This window comes from Phoxinus phoxinus (genome assembly GCF_949152265.1).
Source record: "Phoxinus phoxinus genome assembly, chromosome: 10".
Lineage (NCBI taxonomy): Eukaryota > Metazoa > Chordata > Actinopteri > Cypriniformes > Leuciscidae > Phoxinus > Phoxinus phoxinus.
In genome coordinates, this window is record NC_136885.1 from 8,979,747 (window position 1) to 9,006,703 (window position 26,957).

Below are 26,957 nucleotides of genomic sequence, written 5' to 3' on the forward strand. Positions count from 1 at the left end.
TATATAAATGTGCTCCCGCTCAAATGCACTCTTTTGGCCACAACACAGCAGACCTTAACCTTAACTACATGTATAGTTGTCCCAAACCCAAACCCGACTGAACCGAATATATTTATGAAATGTTAACCCGAACCAGACCCCAAAACCGCAAGTTCTTTGGGAACCATTGCGCAGGTAGCAGACCTCTAGATAAGTTGTTCTTATGTTTCTATCCAACAATGCTTAACAGGTGGTTACATCAACTCCACTGTCTGCACTCTGACCGGTTGACGCCACATTGTGTTTTTGTCTTTGACAATATAGCTTATTTTGCTCATGTCGACTAACATTGCCAACTCTCATTAAAGACTTGTAGTAAGGATGACAACTGACTGCATTAAAAAAAAAAATATATATATATATATATATAATAATAATAATAATAAACTCTTAACTTTTGCATTCAAAACTCTAACGAGCTGAACTATTCTATGTGGACTTCATTCCTGATATGAGATAACATGTTTATTTGGCAACACAGGCAGTGAGAGTACTTTTAAGCACTCTCCTCTCTCCAGCTATATCTGGTGTGTGGTGAGCGCACTGGCGACCGTTGTACTGTGGCTGCCGTCGCATCATCCAAGTGGATGCTGCACACTGGTGGTGGTTGAGGAGAGATCCCCTGATATGATTGTAAAGCGCTTTGGGTGTACAGTAGTACATATGAAAGCGCTATATAAAGGCCTCATTCTATTCTTCTATTCTAAGCAGCACATAGAAAGTCAGTCTCTGGGATAATCTGATCATTTTCAGAACTTCATGAGTCCGCATCCCGCTGAAGCTCACACCTGCACTCCTTCAGGAAAACCATACCTGCAATCCACAACCTGCAGTTTAAACTATCATGTGATATCCATTACATGAAGCAGAGGGAGAATTTCACCTGCAGTTACATGCGGAGACAATGCATTGTCCTCTAATACTGAGAACAATGATGGCTCTAAACACTCAAGTGACATGGCTTTGGGCCTAATAAAGCAAATTACTCAAAGACGTGTTGATTTCTCCAAGGGCAGTCACTGATCTGAAATCTGCACTTAAAGGCCCTATCCAGGACAGGCTGATGAACACAAATGTTCCCCTGCTCTTAGGGAATAAACAGGCTGTAATGGTCACGACATGTCACAACTCTACTTGTATTCCTTTTGCATACTGTTGTTTACTCACCTGCGCTCATGAAGCATGTGTGACACAAGGGATCAAGTTTCATCATTGTTCTGACATGCTAAAATAAAGCCCTCAATAACAGCCTTTAGACTCCAACTCTTTCTGTCTTGAGCAGATGTTTTCATGTGTTCTAGAGCAGGGCAGCAGAAGAACTCTACATGAACCTCAAGGGTTAATGACAGGGTAGCCCGAAGAGCCAGTGCAGAGCTTGTCTCACCCGTTCCTGCCCACCATCATGCATTTCCCGGTGCCTGCTTTCAGTTACAAATTAGACTCTCCAAACAAAGCACTCAAATACAGATGGAATATCTGATATTTTTAGGTCACAAAAACCACAGTCAGCTCTGTTAAACATCAAACCTGCACATTCTTCTGATTTTTGTTGTGCTGTGACACACAATTTGTTATTCAGACGTCTGAGACTGTGGACACTTGATCAACATGTGGGACTTACTGATTTAAACACACTCATTTCTTATTTAGATGCATGACATTTGAAACATTTCATCCTCTAAGCATAGTTAGCAGTGCGATGCTCCGACCAAATCATTATGATTATGAAAACAGACAGTGCTGGTGAACTTTGTCCCTGAGCTGGATTTCCGAAGCTTAGCTCTGCTTTATTTTAGGCTACAAAAACCTGTATACAACCTCTGTTTTCATACAATTCACAAACATCTTATTACAGTGCAGATAAAAGGAGACATGGCACAATTACAAATTTAAATAAGCAGCGTTTTGCTCTAAAGGGTAAGTCGGTTCCTTCCATGTAATTTCATTCAGCAGTTTAGATGTTAAGTTAATTACACACACTGTATTGTCAGAAACTAGCTGCTATCCAAACACCACAAATCAGACACGTGGATACACCAATTCACTGAGTCATAAGAAAGTACACAGAGAACGGAAGAGAGTCAAGCTTTCAACAGTGAGCACAACAACTTTGGTCTACAAGTGAAGTCATTTTCATACATCAAACTGCCTGCCAGCAGGAGCCCCTCTTTAAATAACCAAACTAACATATCTTAAAGGGGTCATATAATGGTACATGCACTTTTACAAGTTGATTGTACTGAAATCTGTGTTGGCAGTGCCTCTACACAACCATCATATAATGATAAAAATACATCCAGTGTTTTTTTTTTTTATCTCCTTTTATGTTTTCCCCTGTCTCAAATCAAGCTGTCTGGCCGCATTAAGTCACACGGTCGGATGCCCCTCTCACGATTGTTAATTGACAGCAGCGTTTCAACACAGACCCGCCCTGAGCGAGCTGTCATCATAGTCCGCCATTGTTGATACACTGGAGCAGAATAACGTCTAAGCGGTTGTGGTGTTCTGTTCTTGGGTGTAATAACGAACACAGCAGTCATTTTGATGTTCCTAAATCCGAACCGCTGAAGACGCAGTGGCTGAGTTTTGTTTTCGAAGGGAATATTCCCCACGATCAACGTCAATGCTTTCATTTTTGTGCGAATCATTTCTCACCAGACTGCTTTATAAACGAGGGTCAGTAACATTATAAAGCTAGTTTTGCTAAGAAGCTGCTCCTGAAAAAATAATCGGTACCAACTATTCGTGTTCCTGCTGCACCTCCAGAAGAAGTGAGTGTAAAGTTATTCATCACTGACAAGCCTACATTTACCGAAAAAACGTTTTTCATGACCATTAGCTGTAACATCAATCTATCCGTCAACGAATAAACGTGTACGTTTGTTAACCAACCATTCAGAAATGTCCTGTTCGGGCCTTAATTGTCTATCTTCTTCGGGGCCGTCATCTTGTTCTGGGTCCGACTCCGGTTAAAAATGATACGGTTGCTCAGAGACTCCGGCTGCCATTCTTTCTCCAAAATATACCCTCAACTGTTTTCAAGGCAACACTCCATGTGTGTTGTGTCAAAACGCCCCACAGAACACAGAGGGGCGGGGTGAGCAAAGCTCATGTCTTTTGGTATTATTATTATTCTGCCATTAAACTGATCGTGCAGAAAAAACCGTAAGGCCTAGAGCAGGGGTGCCCAAACTTTTTCGTATGAAGGGCCAAAAATCAAACTTGATTGAGGGCCGTGGGCCAAAAGTAAATTTTGCATCATAAATCAAACTGTATTACATTAAAGTTGCTATGGGTTTATTTATTTCATAATATTTAAAATAAATATAAAACAACTTTAATCTTATAAAACTAATGCAGTTTTATTTGTAAAGTTTTGCATTTTAATGAATGCGTTTACGGTAATTTGAGTGTCGCAAAGCACTCGGTGCTGCACCTTGAATTGCGCATTTACAGGAAAAAATCAAATTAATTTACATTTAATTTAAACATTTAATTTCAGTTTACTCTGTTGTAGTTCAACCATAAAACAAACAAAAATGTTTAGGGGTGTGTGATATTGACAAAAAATTATATCTCAATATTTTCCCAATGTTTCAATTGATTTCAATTTCAATTGATTGACTTTTTACCTTTATAAAGCCATTTTTTAAACCTAATTATATGCATGCATCATCTTTTGTGTCCTTTTCATAAATTTAATCAAATTATTTTATAAAAAATTATTGTATTTTGCATATACAATTTAGCATATAACACAATTCTAGTTGATTTTAGTTGATCATAACGTGATGAAATGGCACAAACATTTCATGATTATAGTTACAATTACAAAAATGATCACGTTTATCACAGAATCCTGTTCAAAAAGTACTACACAATGAAATCAATTCACAAAGTTTTATGTAAAAAAACAGCAAATAACAAATAAAATTAGCATCAATATGCACCTTTTGTATACATAAACATTAAAATAATAACATTAAAAAAAGATGGCCAGATTTAAAAAGAGTGTCTTGCAACATGTTATCTACTAACATGTACAAGTTCAAATAAAGTTTTGACAAAAAGGTTTTATAAAACGACAAACCTCACACATTTCAGGCTTTAAATAATTTTTTCTAAAAAGAATGAGTCAAAAAAGATAAATTACTGACATTTACAATGCACATTAACTTAGCCTATATTTTATAAATTCGGTCCGATTTTCCTGTGGCATCTGTTGTTGCTATGCAACCATGCACTGCGTGCTCCACAACGACAAAGAGGTTTTAGTAGCTAATGGTTTTCCAACAGCATTCTGAAAAGTTCTCGCTGCACCTGGCTGCACGCGCGCGCCTACATTTGAACGAACTTGAGCGCGCAAAAGACGCGATATGTGAAAGGCCCCTTTACGACGTCTCTCTCTCCCTCTCCTCGGATGGTATGGTGGGCAACATCAAATGTTACCAGGGGCCAACTTTGGCCCGCGGGCCCTAGTTTGGGCATCTCTGGCCTAGAGACTTGAAACCTGGCCAGAAGGTAGGTCTCAATTTGGGGAGACATTAACAAGGTATGGCCCCAATTGGCCAATAGGGGGCGCTACAGCGATCAAAAACTCAGACTGTTTGTCGTAGACTCAAGTGTCTTTTATGTGTGTTTATGAACGTATCATAAACGTATATCTCCGATAAAATTTTTACCTTTACATTTTTTTTTTTTCATTTAGAATTTTCAGAAAAATCGACTTTTTCGAACTCCTCATAGGCTGATTTAGTCAAAACTAGGGACGTGACGGTGAGGACATTTTAATCGACATGAGACAACACTGGTATCGGGGGGTGGGGTGAGGAATTTCCCCTCTTTTGCACCACACTTTTAAATCGCTAATTCGGCCACACAGCTTCCATAACGGTGCGGAGAAGAGCGAGCGTTTTCAATTAATTGATTAACTGAAACCGTTCGCTCCACGCAAGTGGTCACGCACAAAATAATTTTGATCTATGATTTACGCTCGCGATGGGATGCCAAAACGTTCGAAGCAGGCAGGGCCACTTTCACTAAAATGGCTATAACTCTTGAACACATTGAGCTATTTTCAAACTTGTTATACTCATAGCAAGCTCATTCTGTGGTCACACAAATAAAACTTTGGCGATTCACCACTTGGTGGCGTTATAGCCACCAAACACCGTTGTCGTGCAATTGAACGGCCAGAACACATTAAACGTTTTCTGTTTTTAGTTAAAGCGGTGATAATGATTTTTTACAATGGAAGTGAATGAATAAAAAAAATAAAAACTTTAACTGGACACTTTACTTTAACTTGGCTGTAAAACTAAAACAATCTCTGCTCCATTCGTTTCCTATTATGACTGTAAAGCTGCTTTGAAACTATCTGTATTGCTCAAAGCACTATATTTATGAAGGTGACTTGACTATATGAAAAAAAAAAAACATAAAAAAGCTATAACTAAGCAACCATTAGTAAGATTGACTTGAAAATTGTCATGAAATGTCTTTGTCCAAGTTGCCATGATGATTTGTGAGGACATTTGTGTATCGTTGAGGGTTTTTCTCCCTCAAATCTGCTTCAAGGTCTTGATAAACAGTGGCATTTCTTAGTTGTTTAGAATCCAGTATTCCCTAATAATACTTGTCTTTTGTCTCGTCTTCTGTCCAAACATATCGCGTCATCTTTAAATAATGATCGACTTTTACGTACGTAAGGTGACCTGTAAATGCAAAAAAAAAAAAAACGTTTCCATTTCAGTTTTGCTAAATATTTATTTTTCGATTTGCCTGAAAAACCACCTCAGCGTAAAAACTTGTTTGCTATATATGGGAGTTTTTGCAAAATTGACGTTTTTCCACTGGGTGTATTTTCAATTTCAATTTGCGCAATTTCAAGGGAAATGGAAACAGCTAAAATGGCTGTCCCTGACCAACAGGCCAGCTCATCCTGGACTAGCACTTCTGTTCTAAACTGATCAATGAAAGGGATCTATTAGCTAGTGCGTTCAACGTGAGGATTTATTACCGTCAGTGGACAGAGTTAATGAGCCATTCTTTATCTACTTCTGTTTTTTTTAGATAGATAGATATTTCTTATAATAAATGTCCAGAGTGCAGATTTCTTATGTATGGACAGGTTTGGTAACACTTTGCAGGCGAGTGGCAGTGCAGTCAGCAGGCATAAACGGCTCACTTAATTACTAGGAGGCCACTGTTTATGCAGCTCTAAAACAGAGATAACACACATCAAGTTTTTCCAGTTACAACTGATGGATTACACAACAAGTTCAACACATTAACGTGTGGAAATGTAGAAGTGAGAGACCAGAACCTTCAAGCAGGATCAATACGAGGTGTGTGATGTCAGTGCCTCTAGTGTCACCAGAGAGTACTGCAAAAATGAAGACTGTTTCCTGAACACTCCCCCATCAGCCATTGGTCACATAAATACAAAGTCCCGTCCTTAAAACCATTGGTTGAGTCAATGTTGCTGTGTCGGTTATGCTCAAACCAAAGGGGTTGGCTTCTTTTTTAATAAAAACAATGAGACACAATATTGTGAATGCAGTCACTCTTAAAACAACCTCAATTGAATGGTTTGTCTGCTGTCTGTGATGTCATGTTCTTGTTATGTCATCAGTAATCGATGTCAAAATGACGTCATATTCCAGGGGCTCCAGAAAGGGAATGCTGACAGACAACATTGTCCAGGTACAACTGACCTCCTCGGCACAAACAGATCAATGTAATAACAATAATATTTTGTTACATTTATATAGCGCTTTTTTTTTAGACCTCAAAGCGCTTTACATAGAAGGGGTAATCTCCTCAACCACCACCAATGTGCAGCATCCACCTGGATGATGCGACGGCAGCCATATTGCGCCAGAACGCCCACCACACACCAGCTTACTGGTGGAGAGGAGACAGTGATGAAGCCAATCAGTATATGGGTTATGATTAGGAGGCCATGATGGACAGAGGCCAAGGGGCAATTTGGGGATTTTTAATGACCACAGAGAGTCAGGACCTCGGTTTAACGTCTCATCTGAAGGACGGCGTTCTTTGGCAGTATAGTGTCCCCGTCACTATACTGGGGTGTTAGGACCCACACAGACCACAGGGTGAGCACCTCCTGCTGGCCTCACAAACACCTCTACCAGCAGCAACCTGGTTTTCCCAGGAGTCTCCCATCCAGGTACTAACCAGGCTCAGTCCTGCTTAACTTCAGTGGGCAACTGGTCTTGGGCTACAGGGGGATATGGCTGCTGGCCATATGATAATGTATCATCAAAGTCTTACTCTTTTCAGAGAAACCTATGAATAGATAATCTAAAGCCATCTATCTACATTAAGGCATGAAAACAGTATTTCAACAGAATAAATGAACCGTCCTTCTCATGTTTCATCCCACAGGGGGAAGCAAACACATCCTACATACGACACACCTAGAACCGGTTCTACAGATTCCAGCTCTTGCTCAGGCGGCAAACACAAGGGTTTGTGCCATAAGAGCCGATGTGAGACAGAAAACAGAGTTAAAGTGGGTTGATGCATGTGCGTGACAGTGAATGCTATGAGGCGACGAGTCATTTATTATACAATAGTGTGGATGTGTGTGTGCGCTTTGAGTCAGCACGGTTGACAAAACAATGACTCACATTAAACAGATTAACGAGACGGACAGAGTTGTCAAGAAACTCTAATCCAGGCGGGATCGGAGCGGAGGAGGCGGGAACGCGTGTGGCGGGAACGAGCGCAGAACAAACAATGAGTTTCAGGACACAAACAGCATGACTCAGGGTGACAAGTGAGCAGAGCGTGTGCCAGGAGTGGGAAATCCCGCCAGTCAGACGTGAGAGCGCCAAAACTTTCCCGCCTGCCTCAAGGGAACCTGATCCATTGCTCCTCTCCGGTGTCCTGTGTACATTTGAAACATTACCTATCCTAAGTCTCACTAACTACGCATACACCATCCCGCACGCGTTGGAAAAAGTAGAAGGATTCCTGTCCCTGAATAAATATAGACTAAAAACAATTTGCTAAATGCAAATAATAAAATTGAGTAATCAAAAAGAAGAAACATCTTTTGTTGCTGATGTCCAGTCAAACCCTTCTGTCCACCTCTCTCCACACAATAACATTAAATAAAAGAGAGGTGCATCAAAGTACAGATGAACACTGCTTTTGCTTCCATTTAGTTCACTCCACACAGCAGAAATCGAATTTCCTCCATCGGGAACTTGGAAGCCGAGGGTATGGCATGGTGTGAAAAAGACATCTGAAGGAAAAGACTCAATGATTTGGTGGTGACTGTGGTAACGATAGATTATGACCGATGGAGACTAAATGTGTTACGTGATCAAGTAGAAAATCAGGGCTTAAACATCAACAGGTAATGCTGCGTCTAACTCAAGGACAGGAATGCTAGTGAGATCCCACAGTACTGAGAAACATAATGACTAACTACAAATACATTATCGCCCATGAGTCTGTTTGTCTAGAGAATGCAACAGACTACAGAAGAGGAGTCTGTAAACATCAGTCGTGACTCTCTCCATCACTGCATTTGCACACTCACACATGCTTCAACACGTCTCAGCGCAATTAAAGCACGAGACAAGCGTGGTCAAGTGAAGGGCCAGGTTCAGCTACTACCTGAAAGCGCAGCGGATTGTGAACACTGGACTCACACATGAGCTGATGATCTGAATCATGAATCACCAGGAGCTTCTGAATCAGAGAACAATTGATGCTTCATCTAGGATGACAACAACTGCTGTTGCAATAAAACAACACTGCATGATCAGTCTATACAACTTTACATTCAAGTATTTAGATCTTTTCACATTTATATTGTCAGTGTAAGAAAAACAGAAAGGAAGAATGCACATTCTAACCCTAACCCTCAGAATTTATTATTATTTGTGAGCTAAAAAGTCAAGAGACAAAGACTGTTAGTATCCAGAAATTAAGACTTCTAAGAACAAATGAAAATGAATGAACAAAATAAAGGACATAATAATGAAGAAACATGTTTTTATCTTCCCTACACTAATCTTGAAATCATGAAACTTAATTTTTTTTTTTTTTTTGCATTTAACGCCCGTGTAATCTGTTAACGAGACTGAAACCACCACCACAAAAAAAAAAAAAACTTTGGCTGCAGTGCATCTGTTGAACAGATACGCCTAGGGTTGGGCATCGAGAACCGGTTCCAACTTGGAACCGTTTAAAAAATAACGATGCCATTGGAATTGTTTAGAAAATGTGTTTTCGATTCTGATCATCGGTTCCAAATGCGCAAGTTTTGGTTTCCATAGTGGCCACCGGATTTGCGGAAGTGCTTGCCGTGCCCGCTTGTTCTGTTACAGCCATGCAGCACGGTAAGCAGCGCTCGAAAGTGTGGCTTCATTAAAAAAGCCTGGGTCGGCACAGTGCAACACATGTGACACTTATTTCTTGCACGGGAGGATGCACTACAGATATGACTAAACACCTACGCCTGCATGGTGTACAAATAAACAAGGAGCGTCCAGTGGCGTAACTTTGTTTTAAAAAGTGGGTGGGACAGGTGGGGTGGGGGTTGGTAATACAATGCTAAATGAGATATATGTACAATAACATAATTTCCAACAATCTATTTAAATAGTACATGGGGTTTAATTTGTCGTTAATGAGATGTCAGTGCCGAGAATTATCGTATGAATAAATACATAAATCTGCGGCGGCTATTTAACGTGTACCTTAATGATCCAGTGGTAGCGTGACAGAAGTTCTGGGTTCTAATCCACACTCGTATAGTTTTTTTTTTTTCTCATCAAAACTGATTATGCTCATCAGTGGTTGTATATCAAGCAGGGACACGTATATGAAGCGCGCGTCCGAGTGAAGACAGTGCGGTGTGCGCGAGTCACAAGCGAAAACACTGTATCCGCACCACTGATCGCAGCGGCAACGGGCACTTTGATCACTTGATTATGATATGCATATTTCTGCCCTAGATTGTCTCTTATTTAACAAATCAACAAAATTATTGCTCTGCTAGTTAACTGGAGATGTTTTATTTATATGTATTGGAACATTCGTGCCGCGAGATGTTTTAAAAAGTGGTGGGGACAATATCGACCCAAGCAAAAAGTGGTGGGGACATGTCTGTGCAGGTCCACTGTCTCGTCCTCCTCGGGCAACCCTGCGCTAACCAACGTTAGTAACGTTACCTCGTCACAATCAGGTAAGTGATTGTAGTGCTGAACGTTCACGGAAACTGCCTGAGAAGACATGCTCATATTTCCATTTACAATTCTATTCTGCTCTTCCGTTTCTTAGAAAGATCTCCACAGATTTATGGGTCCACAAAGGACATTATTTCAAATCAAGACAGCTATAGGATGCATCACACTGACACACATTCATGTTCTCATTCATTCATGAGATTTTGCTGTATCGTGTATATTGCAGTATGTAAAAATATACACTTAATCATATAAGTGTCATTATTTACACTTTACATTGATGAAACTCATGAATGAGACAGTAAAATAAAATAAAAACTCATGAATGAGACAAAGAGAGGGATCTGCCTGATGTTAGAAAGTGTTAAGCGGTAAACAGTTGGGTGTAAACCGGGTGTGCATCAGTATAATGGATCCGTGCAATCAGCCTTAAAGTTACAGTAGTCCAATATATCTGCTGCTCTCTGTATCATTAATGTTAATAAAACAATCACTCAGGGCTCTGACTGAATAACTTCATCAGCAGCATTAATAATATATTTAAAAGAAGACTATGCAGTATTTTATTTTTTACATTTGATTATTCATTTCCTGTACTATTTCTAACTGCATGTTAAATAAACCTATTATACCTTCAAACATTTTTTTTAAATGCTTCGCTTCAGAAGGTCTTTTATTTGTTTGACTCTGGGTTGTATCAATGAATCAGGCCACAACATTATGACTATATCACTACCAATAAGTAGCCAACATCATCTGATCATAATTTCTCTTGCAGTTTTATTGCATTAACAAATGTGCTCTAGGCCCTCTTTACTGTTTGGACGACAGTAAATACACCCGTAAACAGGTTCTAAAATGTTTTGAGCTTGTCCAATTTTGCCTTTGAATGCCTTCGAACTAGGGCTGCAACAACTTTTCGATCAAAACGATAATTATCGATAATGAAAATCATCGACCACAAATTTCATTATCGATTAGTCGCGTCTACCCGCCACCGTGCATGGAAAACTCCGGCCAGTCGCATCAAATTACAGCACCGGATAAAGCATTTGTATGGACTAAATACATCTAAAAATAGTGGAGAAAACTGAGTGAGCTGCTGCTGGAAAGGTATGTGATCCAAGTTGCCCAAAACATGATAATTCTTTATTTTAGGCTTCAAGCTAAGGCATTAGCATAATGTTTAACATGGCTTTACCTTTCAGGTGCTTTGACAGATGTATGTGCTGTTTAGTGTGATGTATATTTCCTCAGAGCAAAACTTTCATTTTACAGTTATATCCTTATCTGAAAGTGTTACAAATTCACACAAGCATCCTGACAGTCTGTGTTAAACTTCAGACCTTACTGAATAAGAGCCGGCGCACGCTTGAGCGACAAACAGACAGGACGCATTATGAGGAAGACAATTAATATTCAGCACAAAAATGTTAATTTAGCTGAAATATCTGTTGTTGGACATTGTCAATATGTAATTGAGTATTTTATGAGAATGGCAACTGTAAAGGGATAACAGCGTTTAATTGAATATAAGACATTTCTTACATTTACAGGACAAAGAAATGACAGTGACAGGTGTCCAGAATGAAGGATGTCCATTCCTCTTATCTATTAAGACCGAGTTTGTGTTTTTATTTAGTTTATCATGATTTTTATCATCATCTTCATTTTTAATGAAGGCGATTTAAAATGTTCTTTTCCTTTATAGGTCTTTTGCACATATCATTCATATATTCACTATAAATATTTTCATAACATTCAGCTGGGCAAGTAGGCTGCTTTCCATTGTCTCCTTTCGTGTTCATATGTAAATTGTGCAAGCTTATTTCATCCATTAGATCGAAAGATCTGAAAATAACAACAACATACATTTACCTGCCAATAGACCCTCCCCTCGAACAATTCAGGTGGCTCTATATAATTCATGTGGTTGAAAGTGTTTCTGTTTTTTTTTTTCATTTTACAGATATTGTTTGTACGTTTTCTTTTCTTTTAAATTGTATTTAAATTTCTGTAAAGGACTGTAAAAAAATTCTGTAAAAGATTTTTAAAAAATTACAGTGTAGCTATTAGGACCAAATACTGCTTGAGAGGTCTGGAATCATGGCTGCTGGCGGTGGGGATCACAAATACATAGAGAAGCAATCGCTCTGCTCAGAAACACCTTTAATGACTTCTCCACTATATTACCGGAGAAGCAGACTCATCTTGAGCTCGTTCCACGCCGGGTGAGTCCACTTATTGCACATTATAACTGCATTCATCAAACGCTAGTGTCATTAACCCTGTTCTCCAGACTGGAGTTTGAATCACTTTAATTTAGCATGAGAGAAGGTGATTGTAATAGCTTGGGCTTTTAGGAGTCCTACTCAGTGAGGCTTAAACACCTCTCAGACAGACTGACAGGATGCCGGAGCTGATGACTCCAGATTGAGAAAATTGTATTAAAATGACTCTTTTAAAGTTCAGAGGAAGCAATAAATGGGGTTTGTTTGTGACCCGGGTGCGAAACGAGAAGTTTGGAAGAGTCTTAATCAGGAACCAGTGCAATCCATGTGATGAGGCATCTCATGTCCAGCAAACAGGTTGGCATAGTAAACCATTCCAGCAGAACAAATTATTCTTAAGTAGGCTGAACATAGGAACAAATCATTTCATTTTCTCATCCTTCCTTGTCTCACCCCATAACCAAACTCTTTCTGTGTCATGTGGGAATGTTTTCCTCTACAGTCCCAAATCCACCACAGCTGTCAGACAAGACCTCAGGGATCTCCCCAGTCTCTGACATCAAGGGCCTTGGTTTTTCAGCATTACTTCCCTAAAGTTCTGCTGTGAGCAGAAATTACGTGTTGAGACGTCTGAAACAACTCTGAGCAACTTGATAAGGAAACAGGAGTTTGACCTCTGCGGCACAGCTGCTGGTAAAGTGAGCTCTGTGTGTCTGAGGTATAAGGGTCAGTCGGCGTCTGTGTAAAAGATAAGACCCATCGCTGGGCCTCTTCTGGGGCTGCCTACAGATGACTGGCCCTGACCGCTCTAGGCTCTTAAAAATGAGTGATGGGCATGAATGTGTCCTCTAGGAGGGAAACTACTGCAACTTTGACCCGAATGCCACTAACCTTTCAACGCACCATGTATGGCACAATTTTTAAATTGAGCAAGAAAGACCCTTCATCCTTCTGATGACATATAGTAACAAGCAGACTAATGTGCACCCCTGTACGTGCAGAGTATATACAGTACATCGTCATAATGACCACTGGGTGGGACTGTCCCTGTCCTTTCTGTTTGTTTGTCTGTCTGTCTGTCTGTCTGTTTGAGTATGCATGTGTGTGTGTGTGTGTGCTTGCTTAGCTATACTTGTGAGGGCCAAATGTCCTCAATATAGTCAAATATATTACAACTAACTTGATGGCATTTTGTGTGTTGGGTTGCAAAGTGAATCAGATTGGAAAGTTTGTTCAGTAGCTGCATTTACATGAATCCTAATAATCCCAGACTCTCTGTGGGAGTTTCTCACAGGAGCGGCTCTTAGCATCTCATTGATTTTCTTTCTTATACGCATCTTATATCATGTAGCTTTAATATTTTGTTGTTATTTCTTTGTTTCTTTATTTTCCCTAGACTTATGTTTGTTATGAGTGGTTATTGTTATATTTGTTAAAGAAAATAAACAAAAAATAATTAATTGAACGCTGGTGTTTGATCCCGAGTTTATGTTGTGGCTTGAAACGAGCTGGTCGTAACATAAAATTGGGATTTATATGATACTGAAATCGGATTGGTTTTGTTTGGATTGATGAAAATCACTGCATGTAAAAAACCTGCCCAGGGTGTAAGCCACATAAGGTTGTCCAGGTTGTTTATTCCACAGTCAGGGCATATTTTTATATAGCAGTGCTCTGGTGACTCCTGGACGGGCTCAGGCAGGAATGAAACCATTTAATGTTTGAGTGTGTGGCAGTAGAGCCTGAGATATGCACTGAGACCTTTGACCACTGGGATTGTGTTCAACAACAACATCCAACAGTGAAACTGAGATCATGGTGTCTGGGAGAAAAAGAGAGAGACAAACAGATGTTTTTTTTGTGTGACTTGTCGGCAGGTGCTGGTAATCAGTTGTAAATGTGGCTGTACATTAGGATCAGCCTTTATGAAGGCAAATAATCACACTATAACTACAGCAGCTATCAGCAGTGTTTGTGTGTTGAACATGTAATGCTGTACTCCTTCAGTAGATTCCCTGCCGTCCTCTTTTATGATTTTCAGTGATGAGATAAATGACAAACTCCATATGAGTGAGAATAGTGAAAGCAAACGAAAGGTAACGTGACTCTCTGCCTTAAAAAGTTTTTCTATGAATGTCATGAAATTACCTTTAAACTACACACATCGATATCTGACTGGCCTGGATCGTTTCCTCAATACGTACCCATGTTTCAGTGTTTCAGACTCATTGATTTGCTCTCCAACAAATGCACTCGAGCACAATAATCATAAACAGTAATGAAGAGCTTATCAAACTCATAAAAAACTGACATTTGTGAAATGTCAAGATTTAATCTATACTATCGAGTGTAGTGCTCACTTCATACACCATTACCCAGCATTCAACACATGGATGACAAAAGTCAGTCGGAGTAAAAGAGCATTAAAAGAATAAAATCTCTGTCTGGTTATCAATTGCACATATGATCGGAAGCGCAAGTCAAGTGTCCATCTTGAAGAAACAAAGCGATCATTAGTAGGTAACTGTAGGTACTCACTTCTCCTTGAGGAAGTCCATGACCTGTCTGAAGTCGGCACAGCAGTACTCTCTCTTCATGTCCATCAGGACACTGTCAGATGCTGATTGGACAGGCACATGGAGGAAGGCGTAGACTCGCGGGTGGTTAAGGATTTTGGCCATTTCCTGTTGAGACAGACAAAGGAAGGTGAGCTACAACACAAACATAATGTGATGGAAAAAGAGAAAGAAAGTTTTGATTTCCATCAGTGTTTATAGACCTCTGTAACATGACAACACCATCATCAACAACCTATAAAAAACAACACATACACAACAAATGTGGCACTAATTTGTTCTGTAGTGTGTCTTTCATATCCGAGGTTTAGAGTAACACAATCTAACCACATCACTACAGCTGCTCAGGGTTATCTTAGACAGCTAATGTTTCACTGCAGAGCAACAATAGAAGCTGATGAACATGTTTGCAGTGATAAACACGAGTTTATCTGTGAGTGTTCAGAGAAACGTCCACAATGCTGAAGCCCATCAAACACAATATAGAAGAAAATAAAAATAAAAATATGCAAAGTCCTTGTATTTTTGTCCCTGTGATGAGAACATCAAGTCCGGGCATCATTCCGGGCACATTACCCTTAAGAGAGGAATGCGGCACACAAAGACAGTTGAAAGCCAAATTTAGAGGGACAGTCAGAGCAGATCCAGTCTGTCAGGAAAGGTCAAAGAAGCAGTGAGATATTGGTTACAGTGACATCTCTCTGTTGTCCTAGAAAACAGAGAGATCAGGGAAAGACAGTGTCTAAGATGATCAGCGGCTGGGAAGCAAAGCTAAACTCTCCAATACAAGAGAGCGGATCTATTGACCTTTCTATTCATCCTGAAAAATAAAATGTATCATGGTTTCCACAAAAATATGAAGCCGCACAACTGTTTTCAACATTGATAATAATAAGGAATGTTTCTTGAGCAGCAAAGAAGCATATTGAAATAATTTGTGAAGGATAATGTGACGTGTCACCTTTGGCTTGCTTAGTTGGGGACATTTAATATCTAACAATATTATTGATCTGCCTGCATTGACACCACGATTAATCGAAAAAAAAATCACGATCTCGATTCAAACATAAATGCGATCTCATTTCTTAATGATGGCGATTCACAAAAAAAAAAAAAAAAAAATTACACTGCCTACGTAGCTTCTCTGCAGGGACAGCATGTGCTGAGTGGGTGCTGCTAGATCATTGACGGGGAGCTGCGCAAAACTTGGTCACTAAATATTTAATATTCAGTTATGTTAATGATCACAATTAAAGTTAATTGTATTAAATTGAATAAGCGCAACATTCAGCATTCAATCAAATAGGCCTATTCTAAAAGATGTAGGCTATTATTAATAATAATGTTATTTCAACACAATATCTCGTTATTTCGAAATATGTGTGCGTGCATCTGTAGGCCTAAATCCGGTGACACGTGTATTGATTTTTATTAATAAACAAGTGTTTTCTCTAAAAGTGTCGACTCGGCTGCAAAGATGAAGTTGACGATCGCCATCTCCGTGTGAACGCGCTTATAGAGAGAAATGCACATAAATAAGCCTAATAATGGATTACATAATCAGAGAGCGCCTTTTTCTTTTTTCGTTTTGAATTATTTTGTTTAAAGACATTTCAAGCTTTGTGTATTTGATGTATTTGTCATGTCTGTGTGTATGGAATTATTTTTGTGCCAATAAAAATGAACGTAACTTTTCAAGAAACTGAAGGAAATATAGATTGAAACTGAAAAAAATATCTTTGAAACTGAAAAAGAATAAATCGCGGGCACATTTTTTGACTTCGTTTTTAAAACACTGCATGTTTTGCTAACTATTTCTCATATTTCTTTCGCTGATCTGAACTTACAAATGCGCTTCCAGAGTTTTCATTTACGCTTCTGAAGTTTTCGTTTACGCTCCCTGAGTTTGCGTTCGCAGTTCTGACACATTGCTCTCGTGGGGGCGGGGCTAGTAGCAGTGTGTTCTCATTGGCTACTGAGTTTTTGATGGACAGCTTCTTGACCTGGAAGTGAAGACGTCAGTGTTCTGTTTACATGTGTGGATGTGAGCGTCTGAAAGTGCTGCTTTCTATTTAATTGTACTGATATTAAATTTGTATCTTTATTTGCTGGTAGCGTTACACTATATTGTTGAGATTATTTATTATAGGAGGAATAGTACAGACGAATGATATCATTATCATTAGTCATCGTTGCTATATCAGGATACTGGATACTCGTGGTAAGTCTTTTTCTTTTACTTTTTTTATACAATACTAATGCTATTCACAATACAGTACTTGCTTTTTCAGGTGGTGAGGCATTTTAGAGCTCAGTGAGCCCATAACATTATACAGTGTTGGTAACATTATACAGTGTTGTCTTGATTTAACTGTTAGCCCAATCATTACATGCCTTGTTTATCTACATATTACAGTCTTTAATTTGATCATATTTGCTTCGATTAGATCATATTTCCCCCAGCCACCCCAAACAACATTGAGCTAGAGTACTGAACAGTATCTGTAGGCTACTGTGTTGCACTTCAAATGAACATTTCTGATAATTTTTTTAAAAAAACTTTAATACTCTTTATTAATAAATATATGTCCAAATTCAAATCCTAATACATGCAAGTAATTATGACTGAAAACATCCAGCAACTAGGGAATACACAGCCATGGATATGTTTATATATAGGGCTATACAGCCATCTACTGGTTACACAACAGTATTACAGATGATAAATGGTGCATGACTGTAAATATTCAGTACTGTAAAATCCCTTAAAACATTTATATAATTTGTTTGAAATAAATATTTTAAGTCTTGTTACTGTATGTGGGAGTTCAAAGCAGTTTGTATTGTTAGATTATAATACGTTTCCTTTCTCGTTTTCCAGGGAGTGGAGCAACTTTTCCATAAGTAGAATTCTGCTGCTGACACAGAGGATGGAGTGATAGTGTCCACATCACACAAGAGTCTTACTTTGTTCAGACACATCACATTTGAATGAGTGGGATCTTGATCTTCAGACACCTGATATCTAGCAAATATTTTTATTTCCTCTAGATCCAAACAAACACAGTTCTCAAGTACACAAGAGGTTGCACTTTATTCATATTAGTCTCTGCTGATCATGGATTTGCATACCAACCGCATATGAATGTTAAGGAGATAGTTCACCCAAAAATACAATTCTCACTTATTTTCCTCACCCTCATGCTGTCCCAGATGCAGTTTACTTTCTTTCTACAGAAAAACACAAATTAAGATTTTAAGGATTGTAATCCATCTCTGCGAGTCCTAAAGATGCTTTAAAAACCACACACAGTGACCGTGATGTCCATGCGACCTCGGTGGATAAACCAATGCCTTCTGGAGTGAAACAATAGGCTAGATAAGAAAAATACTAATAATGTAAACTGTTTTAACTATTAAAAATAACTTCCGACCAACTGTCATACGTACATGAATTACAATCCACTTGTATTATATGGACTCACAGAGATGGATTATTTCCTTAAAAATCTTTGTTTATGTTTATGTGAAAAAAGAAAGTCATACACATCTGGGACGGCATGAAGGTGAGTAAATAATGAGAGAATTCTCATGTTTTGGGTGGACTATCCCTTGTGCCCACCCAGTCTTTACTTTTACTGTAACATGAACTGTTCAGAGGATCATAGCATCATTTCAAATGTATATGAATTTTAAATGTGTATTCTGTATAGTAATGTATATCATGATAATACTGTGCATTACGTGTATAGTATGCAGGTGATGTTTTGTGGATTCTGGTCTTTCCTGTCACAACATTATTGCATCCAAGACTTTCACTTTGATACTTGTGTATATGCCGTAGTGACAATAAAGAATGTACATTTACATACATACATTTACGTACATACATTTATTACATTATCTGGTTGTATAAGTCACAATTGAAACTGTTGATGATTGTTAAAATTTACCATTTAAAATGTTAGAAGATAATATTAACTAAATTAAATAACAAAATAAAAGTAATGATAAGAACATTATTTGTGTGAAATATGAAATGCTCTTTGAAGTCTGTAACTCTGTATCATCTGACAGCAGGCCACGATTGTAATTTTCATTTGTTTAAATTCCTCTTATTTAAGTGATCATTAATTTTGATGGTGTAAATGTGTAAATCTTTCTTGACTGCTGAATATATCACACACATACTGTAAGCTAGTATTCTCTTTATATTGTAAATGCTCAACCTAATCAGTGCCTAACATGCAAAAGAATCATCAGGAATGAACAAATATTCTCCGAAAACATTGGACACTACACAATATTTCCAGTATTATTATATACAGTACTTTAATGTACAATTATACCTGAATAGATCTCTTGCGCTCCTAAAAGCTTCTGTCGGTTAAGTAGGCCTAGTAGCAGCAGGTAAATACAGATAAAATAAAAACATAATTTAATATCAGTAAAATGAAATAGAAAGCAGCGCTTTCAGACGCTCACATCCACGCATGTAAACAGAACACTGACGTCTTCACTTCCAGGTCAAGAAGCTGTCCATCAAAAACTCAGTAGCCAATGAGAACACACTGCTACTAGCCCCGCCCCCACGAGAGCAATGTGTCAGAACTGCGAACGCAAACTCAGGGAGCATAAACGAAAACTTCAGAAGCGTAAATGAAAACTCTCTGGAAGCGCATTTGTAAGTTCAGATCAGCGAAAGAAATATGAGAAATAGTTAGCAAAACATGCAGTGTTTTAAAAACGAAGTCAAAAAATGTGCCCGCGATTTATTCTTTTTCAGTTTCAAAGATATTTTTTTCAGTTTCAATGTATATTTTCTTCAGTTTCTTGAAAAGTTACGTTCATTTTTATTGGCACAAAAATAATTCCATACTGTGTGAGGCATACACTGAGTTTCGTTAAGTTAGGATGTGCTCTAGTTCACGTGCAATGCAAGTGAGCGCACGGGCGCCTCCATTATATTTGTTTCGTCGGCCTATTCATTAAATACAGGCAATTGGTTGATGAAAAATGTATTAAAATTAAGATACAATTTATACAAAACGAAATTCACTTTAAAGAAAGGCTTTCTATAACAACTTCAACTTCAACGGTCAAAATCATGTCTGACCCGCTCCATGTCTCATATTGCGCATCTATCTTACTCGGTCGTGCTGTTCACTTTTCATAAATCAACATAAATGAAAAAAAACAAAAAACATTATAATATTTTAACAAATATGAAACGCGCTTTTTTTAATGGCTACAACAGTAGGCCTATAGTAGGCCTACATAGCCTACTCTCTATTTGTACAAATTTCTGCACATTAATTTAATTCTGAATTTTGCACACACAAGTTAAAAAGGCATTTGTTCAAATCAAGTTCACGGATAATTGTGCATGCATTTATTAGCCTAATCATTATGATACTAAAATCCTAACAAATAGGCTATGTAGGCCTACAAAAAATCAGATGAGCCCATAATATGAACGAATTATTTTCTTTAAGGGGTCTAAAATAAAGAAAAAAGAGTAGAGACGATTTTTTGTTACTCCTGCAGACCTGCACTTTATTATACTGAATGTCCTGTGTTTTTTTTTTTTTTGTACTTGAGTGAAAATAAATTTTGGTTGAAAAAAATGAGAATCGTGTAAGAGAATCGTGATCTCAATTCCCATGGAGAAAAATCGTGATTCACATTTTAGCAAGAATCGAGCAGCCCTAGCTGGACGATGACATCACTGTTTTCCCAGAGTGGCTATATATATATATATATATATACAAATTTATATATAACTCTTAAGTATATAAACTTTTTTACAACAAAAAAATATCCATCACTGAACTTCAGCTTGATTATGACAATATTTAATCTAAATCTGCTGTATAGCAGAAACAAACTGTTATCATTATAACAGTTCTGTATACATATATGTATACAACATATCTGTATACAATCTACATTGTATAAAGCGCTTTATAAATAAAGGTGACTTGACTTGATTGAAAACTGGAGAAATGATGCGGAAAATTCAGGAATAAATTACATTTTAAAATATATTATAATAGAAACCAGTTCTGAACGCGGCTTATCCAATCATGATCTTAAATGAAGTATACTGTATATAGATTGTCCTCCAAATTATTTAGCATATGCCATTTTTGCTTTTTTGCAGATTCTGAAATACCGCAGATTAGAGAATTGCAATGATCCGATCGCGATGTTATAAAAGCATGAATAGCAATCCCAAGAGGCAACAACAGAGGACACATGTCTGTCTAATGTTAACCGACTGTCTAGAAAAACACCAAGCTTCCGTACACAATTAGAATTAAAAACAACCAAATTTCTCAGAGCGGTATAATTAAACTCAAATTTGTCGAATGAACCAAAAACTTAATCATTGTTCTTGGAATCGTTTAGAGTTAAAAAGTTACTGGCTAACCAAAGTTTTACCTCATCGAGAAAATAGAGATTGTAATGCAGAAGGGTCATTTCTTTTTACTGACAGGTAGATCTTCGTATCATCCACATAAAAATGGAAGGATACTCATACTTTCTCAGAATCATACCCATATTAATATATGAGCCCTTCTTTGAGAACAAATCTTTGATCCATTAAAACTTGTAAGTCAACGTAGTCTCTGCCTGAGTGCCTGTATGCCATTATTACACCCTCATACACCCTCATAGATCTTCCTTTCAATAATGTTCCACAGGTTCTCAATAGGATTGGCCACACAATGATTGTTTCATCTTGGTCATAGCAACCAAGGAATCCATAGTGTTTTTTGCAGCATGGGAGGAAAATTATTTTAATTTTGGAACCATCTCACTTCCCAATATTCCAGCTCAAATCATCACTCCGCCAACTCCCTGCTGATTTGTTGGAACAGGGTGGGCATTTACCAACCATCCACAACTCTAAACATCTGGACCATCCAGTGGTTTTTGGGATTCCAGACACCAGCAGCTTCAAAAACCTGTTTGCTGCTCACCAGTGGCTTTTTTTATAGCTGCCATTTTAATAGCATTAATTTGTCTGATAAACTTTCCTTAAGCTTTTATCTGAACAAATTATTCTGTGCTGTAATTAGTCAAAAATCTTTTGACAGTTTTATGATCTCTATTCAGTTTTTGCTAAATATCAGTTGACAAAGTAGAGCATTTTACAGTGCCTGACATCGTACTTGAGAGTTCACACACCTCATTAACGTTAACGTTAAAATTAACGGAATGCAAAGCTGATATAAAAAAATGGATGACTAGTACTTTCCTACTACTAAATTCTGAAAAAAAAAGATTCTAATTATTGAAAAAAAAAAAACTTTCACACGTAATAACCTAGAATACTGTCTAACACTTGATGGCTGCTTTGTTAAAAAAGAACTAAGGCAATTTGTAAGTTAATCTTGATCGTTATACCTTTGTGAGTACTGTCTATAGAAGAAGAAAAAACGAACCGAATTGGTGCTTGCAACACGGAGCTGTTACCGCTAATGCCCAGAGCTCCCACTCAGCTAAAACGGCAGTTATGGGGGCATATTCATAAATAGTGTTTTTGTGCCTCTTATCAGACACAAAATGCAATTAAAATGTCTGTCCAACATGAACAGGGTCTTTACATGACAACAAGATGCGTTTAGCAACTTAGCCATTGTTTAAATTCACCTAAATAGTGTTTTAGACGCCTAGCTGTAGTCTCGCGCTGAAGTCCCGTGGGAACTCCCGTTGTAGCCGGAAAAAGGTAAATAGAAGTGTGCAGATGGGAGGAGCGTTGTGTGTGTGAAGTTACCTTCATTTATATATTATATATATGAATATATATATATATATATACACACACACAGTATACATATACACACACACACACACACACACACACATATATATATATATATATATATATATATATATATATATATATATATATATACTGTATAGTGTATGTGTGAATATGTTGTATGTTGTATATATGTAATGTATATGTGTGAACTTTTGATAATTTCCTAGATTTTAAATTACCTCTCATTATCAAACAATCAATCAATCAATCAATAAAACACAACCAGTGTGTCTCACTTAAGAAACAAAACACAGAGAGGATAGGAACCATTGATTATGGGTTATCATTACAATTACACTTCATTGTGGTGGTGAACCTCCCCACCCCCCCAACTGATGAGTCTCATCTGGTTCTCTTGTGCATCTCTGCGTGGGCTTCTACATTACAGAATCAGAATTAAAAGAATTAATTAGTTTAAAGAATAGAGACTGATTAGCAGTGAAGATAATTTGGGCCCACTTGCACTGGGACATGTAAAGAACCTCAGTGTGTACAACACGTGTCACATGATCGACACAGACATGAAGCTCGACGCAAAACGCTGCATGACGGAGCCAGTCAAACTGAACGTCATCGGACACCTACAAATGACTTATTAAATGAGGACAGGACAGCAGACTCGGTAAAAAAAAAATTCTAAATGCACAAAGTACAAAGTCACTTTTCAGACCCTTTACCCTTTCTGCTCCTCTCTAGTGAAATAATCTGCAAACCTCCACCGAACTGTTGAGACCATCACATCTTTAAAAGAAACAACTGAAGACACACCTCTTCTGCAAGCACTTAAACCAAAACACAAGGCGAAACTAAAGTCTCTCCCATTTCCTTAGCTTTTCTCCTCTGTCCTAGCTCATTTTCTTATCAAGTTGTCTGATAAACCTTGCATTGTATATTACAGATATTGTTGGCTCTTTGCTTTTGTTCCTCTTTTGTAAACTGTGTTGGATAAAAGCGTCTGTTAAACGCATAAATGCAAATAGAGTACTAGTTGTCTGATCGCCTGCAGCTGATGTGCTTCAGGTAACAGTAACTCCTCCTTAAATGGTTAATGATGCGGCCATTGAATGTGACACATTCAAAGGCTTAATTTGTGTTGTTCAGGTTAATTCTGAACAGAGTGGTCATCATCTCTCATTGGTCAACACATAATATTGTTGAGCTCCTACAACAGTCCCTATAATTCATCCTCTCAAACATAGAATATAGTATTATGCAGATTGCTCAGGGAGTGTTGAATATAAAATATGAGGATGTGGTTGTTAGCTTACAGGCAACACACATGCAAGCTTTAATTTTAGAGCAGATCACTCTGGAGTATCAGATCTGATCAGATGTGAAACACACAAGCGTTAATTAACAAACATAATTATTCTTCATTTCTGTATGTCCTGCACCTTGTAGCCCAAAGCATCATTTAATATGCATGCTATTTACTCAAGGAAAACATTTATTTATGCAGTCATGCTAATATGTGCTCAGAGCTCATTATAGGCGGACAATAAGCCAAACACACGTCTCGCTTGCTGAAGAAGGGGTGGCTCTGGCAGATGGCACACGAGATCAGTGACAGCCGAGAATGATTTAAATGCCTGTGAGACGCGTTTATGACAGCACAGAGACCTGCTGATGATGCAGTGGTCACACGCTCCACTAACACATCACAGCAGCCCTGTGTTTAAACACTGAGTCCGGCTCTATTCCTCAACCTCAATCACAGGAGACGGTCTGATCCAATCATTCCAGCTCTATATTGCCTAAGGATGGCAAGACTACCGACAATGCTTACATGCACAGTTAAAAATATATAATGAATAGTTAGCAGTACAGCATTGAGAATGGAGGAACTGAACACATCAACCTAACAAAGCATGCTGTAATCTTATAACATGTTTGCTAAACACACAGGTTTGCTTTATTTTCAGACACCATATACATGTGGCCAGCGTTTAAAACTGGTACCAATGTTTACATCTTGCATGTTGATAATGACGACCAACCAACACTGCTGTACAGATCACAGTGATGAGTATTGTATTTACAATTTAGTATAAACCTAAGTACACAATGATACAACATATCCAAATAGCTTAAAAGTGTAATAGTTGCCGATTTTTACAAAATGTGTCAAAAGTGGCCAGAAGAGACTAGTCTTCTTTTTGCCTCAAATGAAAAAACAAATTTATTTATATAATGAAATCCTAGCTTTATTTTTTATTTAGTCCTTAATTAATTAACACTGGATTTCAAAGATAAGGAATCATCAAATATAATAAAAAAAATTATAAAAAGTAAAGGCCCCAGAATAGACCCTTGAGGAACACCCCTCATAATCTTTAAAAGGTACGGATGAATGACCTTCCATCCGACCTGTCCAATAGATAGCTTTCAAACCAAGAAATTGTATCATTTGACAATCCAGTTAGTCTCAATCTATTTTTCAGTATACTGAAATCAACCGTGTCAAAAGCCTTAGACAAATCAATAAAAAGTGAAACAATAATGGCATCTATTAAGTGCCTATCATTTAGAAACCGGATAGCAGCTGTAGTTGTGCTGTGCTTTTTCCTAAAGCCTGACTGATTAGGTGATAAGATGTCGTGTTAATTAAAATATGAAATCAACTGCTTACCAATAAGAGATTCAAAAAACGTAGACAGAATACAAAGTTTAGAAATCAGCCTATAGTTATTCATATGAGAAGGATCTTCTCCTTATAACAATGGATTATTATTATTAGTAGTAGTAGTCTTATTGCACTTGCAATAATAGTGGAACTTTGGGATGAAATTATATTAAATATTATATATGTATACATCAGTAATAATGGGACACCAAAATTCTGTATTCACGTAATGTGCTACTTAATCTGTGGCTCTGATAAGATCTCCCGGTCAATAAGGGGTTGCCGCGACATCACACCATTCTCCTTCAGTGGTTTTAGTAATAGCATGAGGGACACAGGAGGAGCCGTTATCATGCTCTGATCAAATAAAAAACAAAGCAGTAGCACACCACACAACATGCGAGCCAAACGGCCCCACGGTTCACATATGCAATTGATACGACACTCTGAAATAAGAGTAAATGAGACACATTAAAACAGAACTTTCTTCAACAATGCAGCATGATACTACATTTTCTAATGCACAATATCATGCTTTAGGATCATATTGTTGTGATAATGGAGCATTTTAACGGTCATTAATTCTAAGCTCGAACGCTTTTTCCAGCAGGCCAATGAATCCGAGCCTGTGTGGCTCTTTTCTTTGGATGGTCTACATCTGCTGTTCAGCAAAAGAGTGAAAACACAGCGATGAAAGGATTCTGAGTAGAATGAGGAGACGAGGGCTCAGAAACGCGCCACACACATCCATGAGAACAGCGGTTTGGTGCTAAAATACTTCTAACTAAAGACAAAAACTAAAGACTCCTAACTAAAGATGAAAAAACAACAAACAACAAAAATAACAAAATCAGAAAATTTATAAATTGAAAAAAAAAAAAAAAATCTTCATGAGTCACACAACTATTCCAAGTCTTCTGGAGTTTGCATGAGGAAAAAACTGAAACTAGATTGTTATTCACAGAGTCTCTGTCGTATAGCTCTCAATATAAATAACATAAATAACTAATTTCAGTCATCGCAGAAGTCCTCGTCATATTCAAGCCATAAGGACCATATATACACTCCCGGGCAAAACACTAGAGATGCACCATTTCTGATACCAGTATCGGTATCTAGCCAGATACTGCGCTTGTGTACTTGTATTCATTAAAATGCTCAGATACCAACAACCTAATACTTGTGACTAAGAAACAGACAACACACAGTAGAATGGATATTTCAGAAAAGGATGTCTATGAAGTAAATGTATGTAACTGATTGTAAACCAAATTAAATGTATGGCTGCTGGGCACGAGCTGAAAAGCGAAACACGTGGAGTTGATTAAGCGCGCAGGTACTAGCTTGTCGAGCACCTTTTTTTTTTTCACAGAAATTCCTGTAAATCCCTAGCCTGGGTTTCCCCATACTGCCTTTGCGCAGCGC

General features: G+C 37.9%; 1 protein-coding gene across 2 annotated transcripts in view; it reads right to left on the reverse strand.

Moving 5' to 3' along the window:
• The window catches only part of cdkal1 (CDK5 regulatory subunit associated protein 1-like 1), a 410,090-nt gene that overhangs the window by 101,867 nt on the left and 281,266 nt on the right, over nt 1–26,957 (reverse strand). For both annotated transcript variants that reach the window (XM_079627099.1, XM_079627100.1), the window contains one exon: nt 15,038–15,183. In XM_079627099.1, the coding sequence (XP_079483225.1) occupies nt 15,038–15,183 (146 nt within the window). The remainder of the gene's footprint in view (nt 1–15,037; nt 15,184–26,957) is intronic.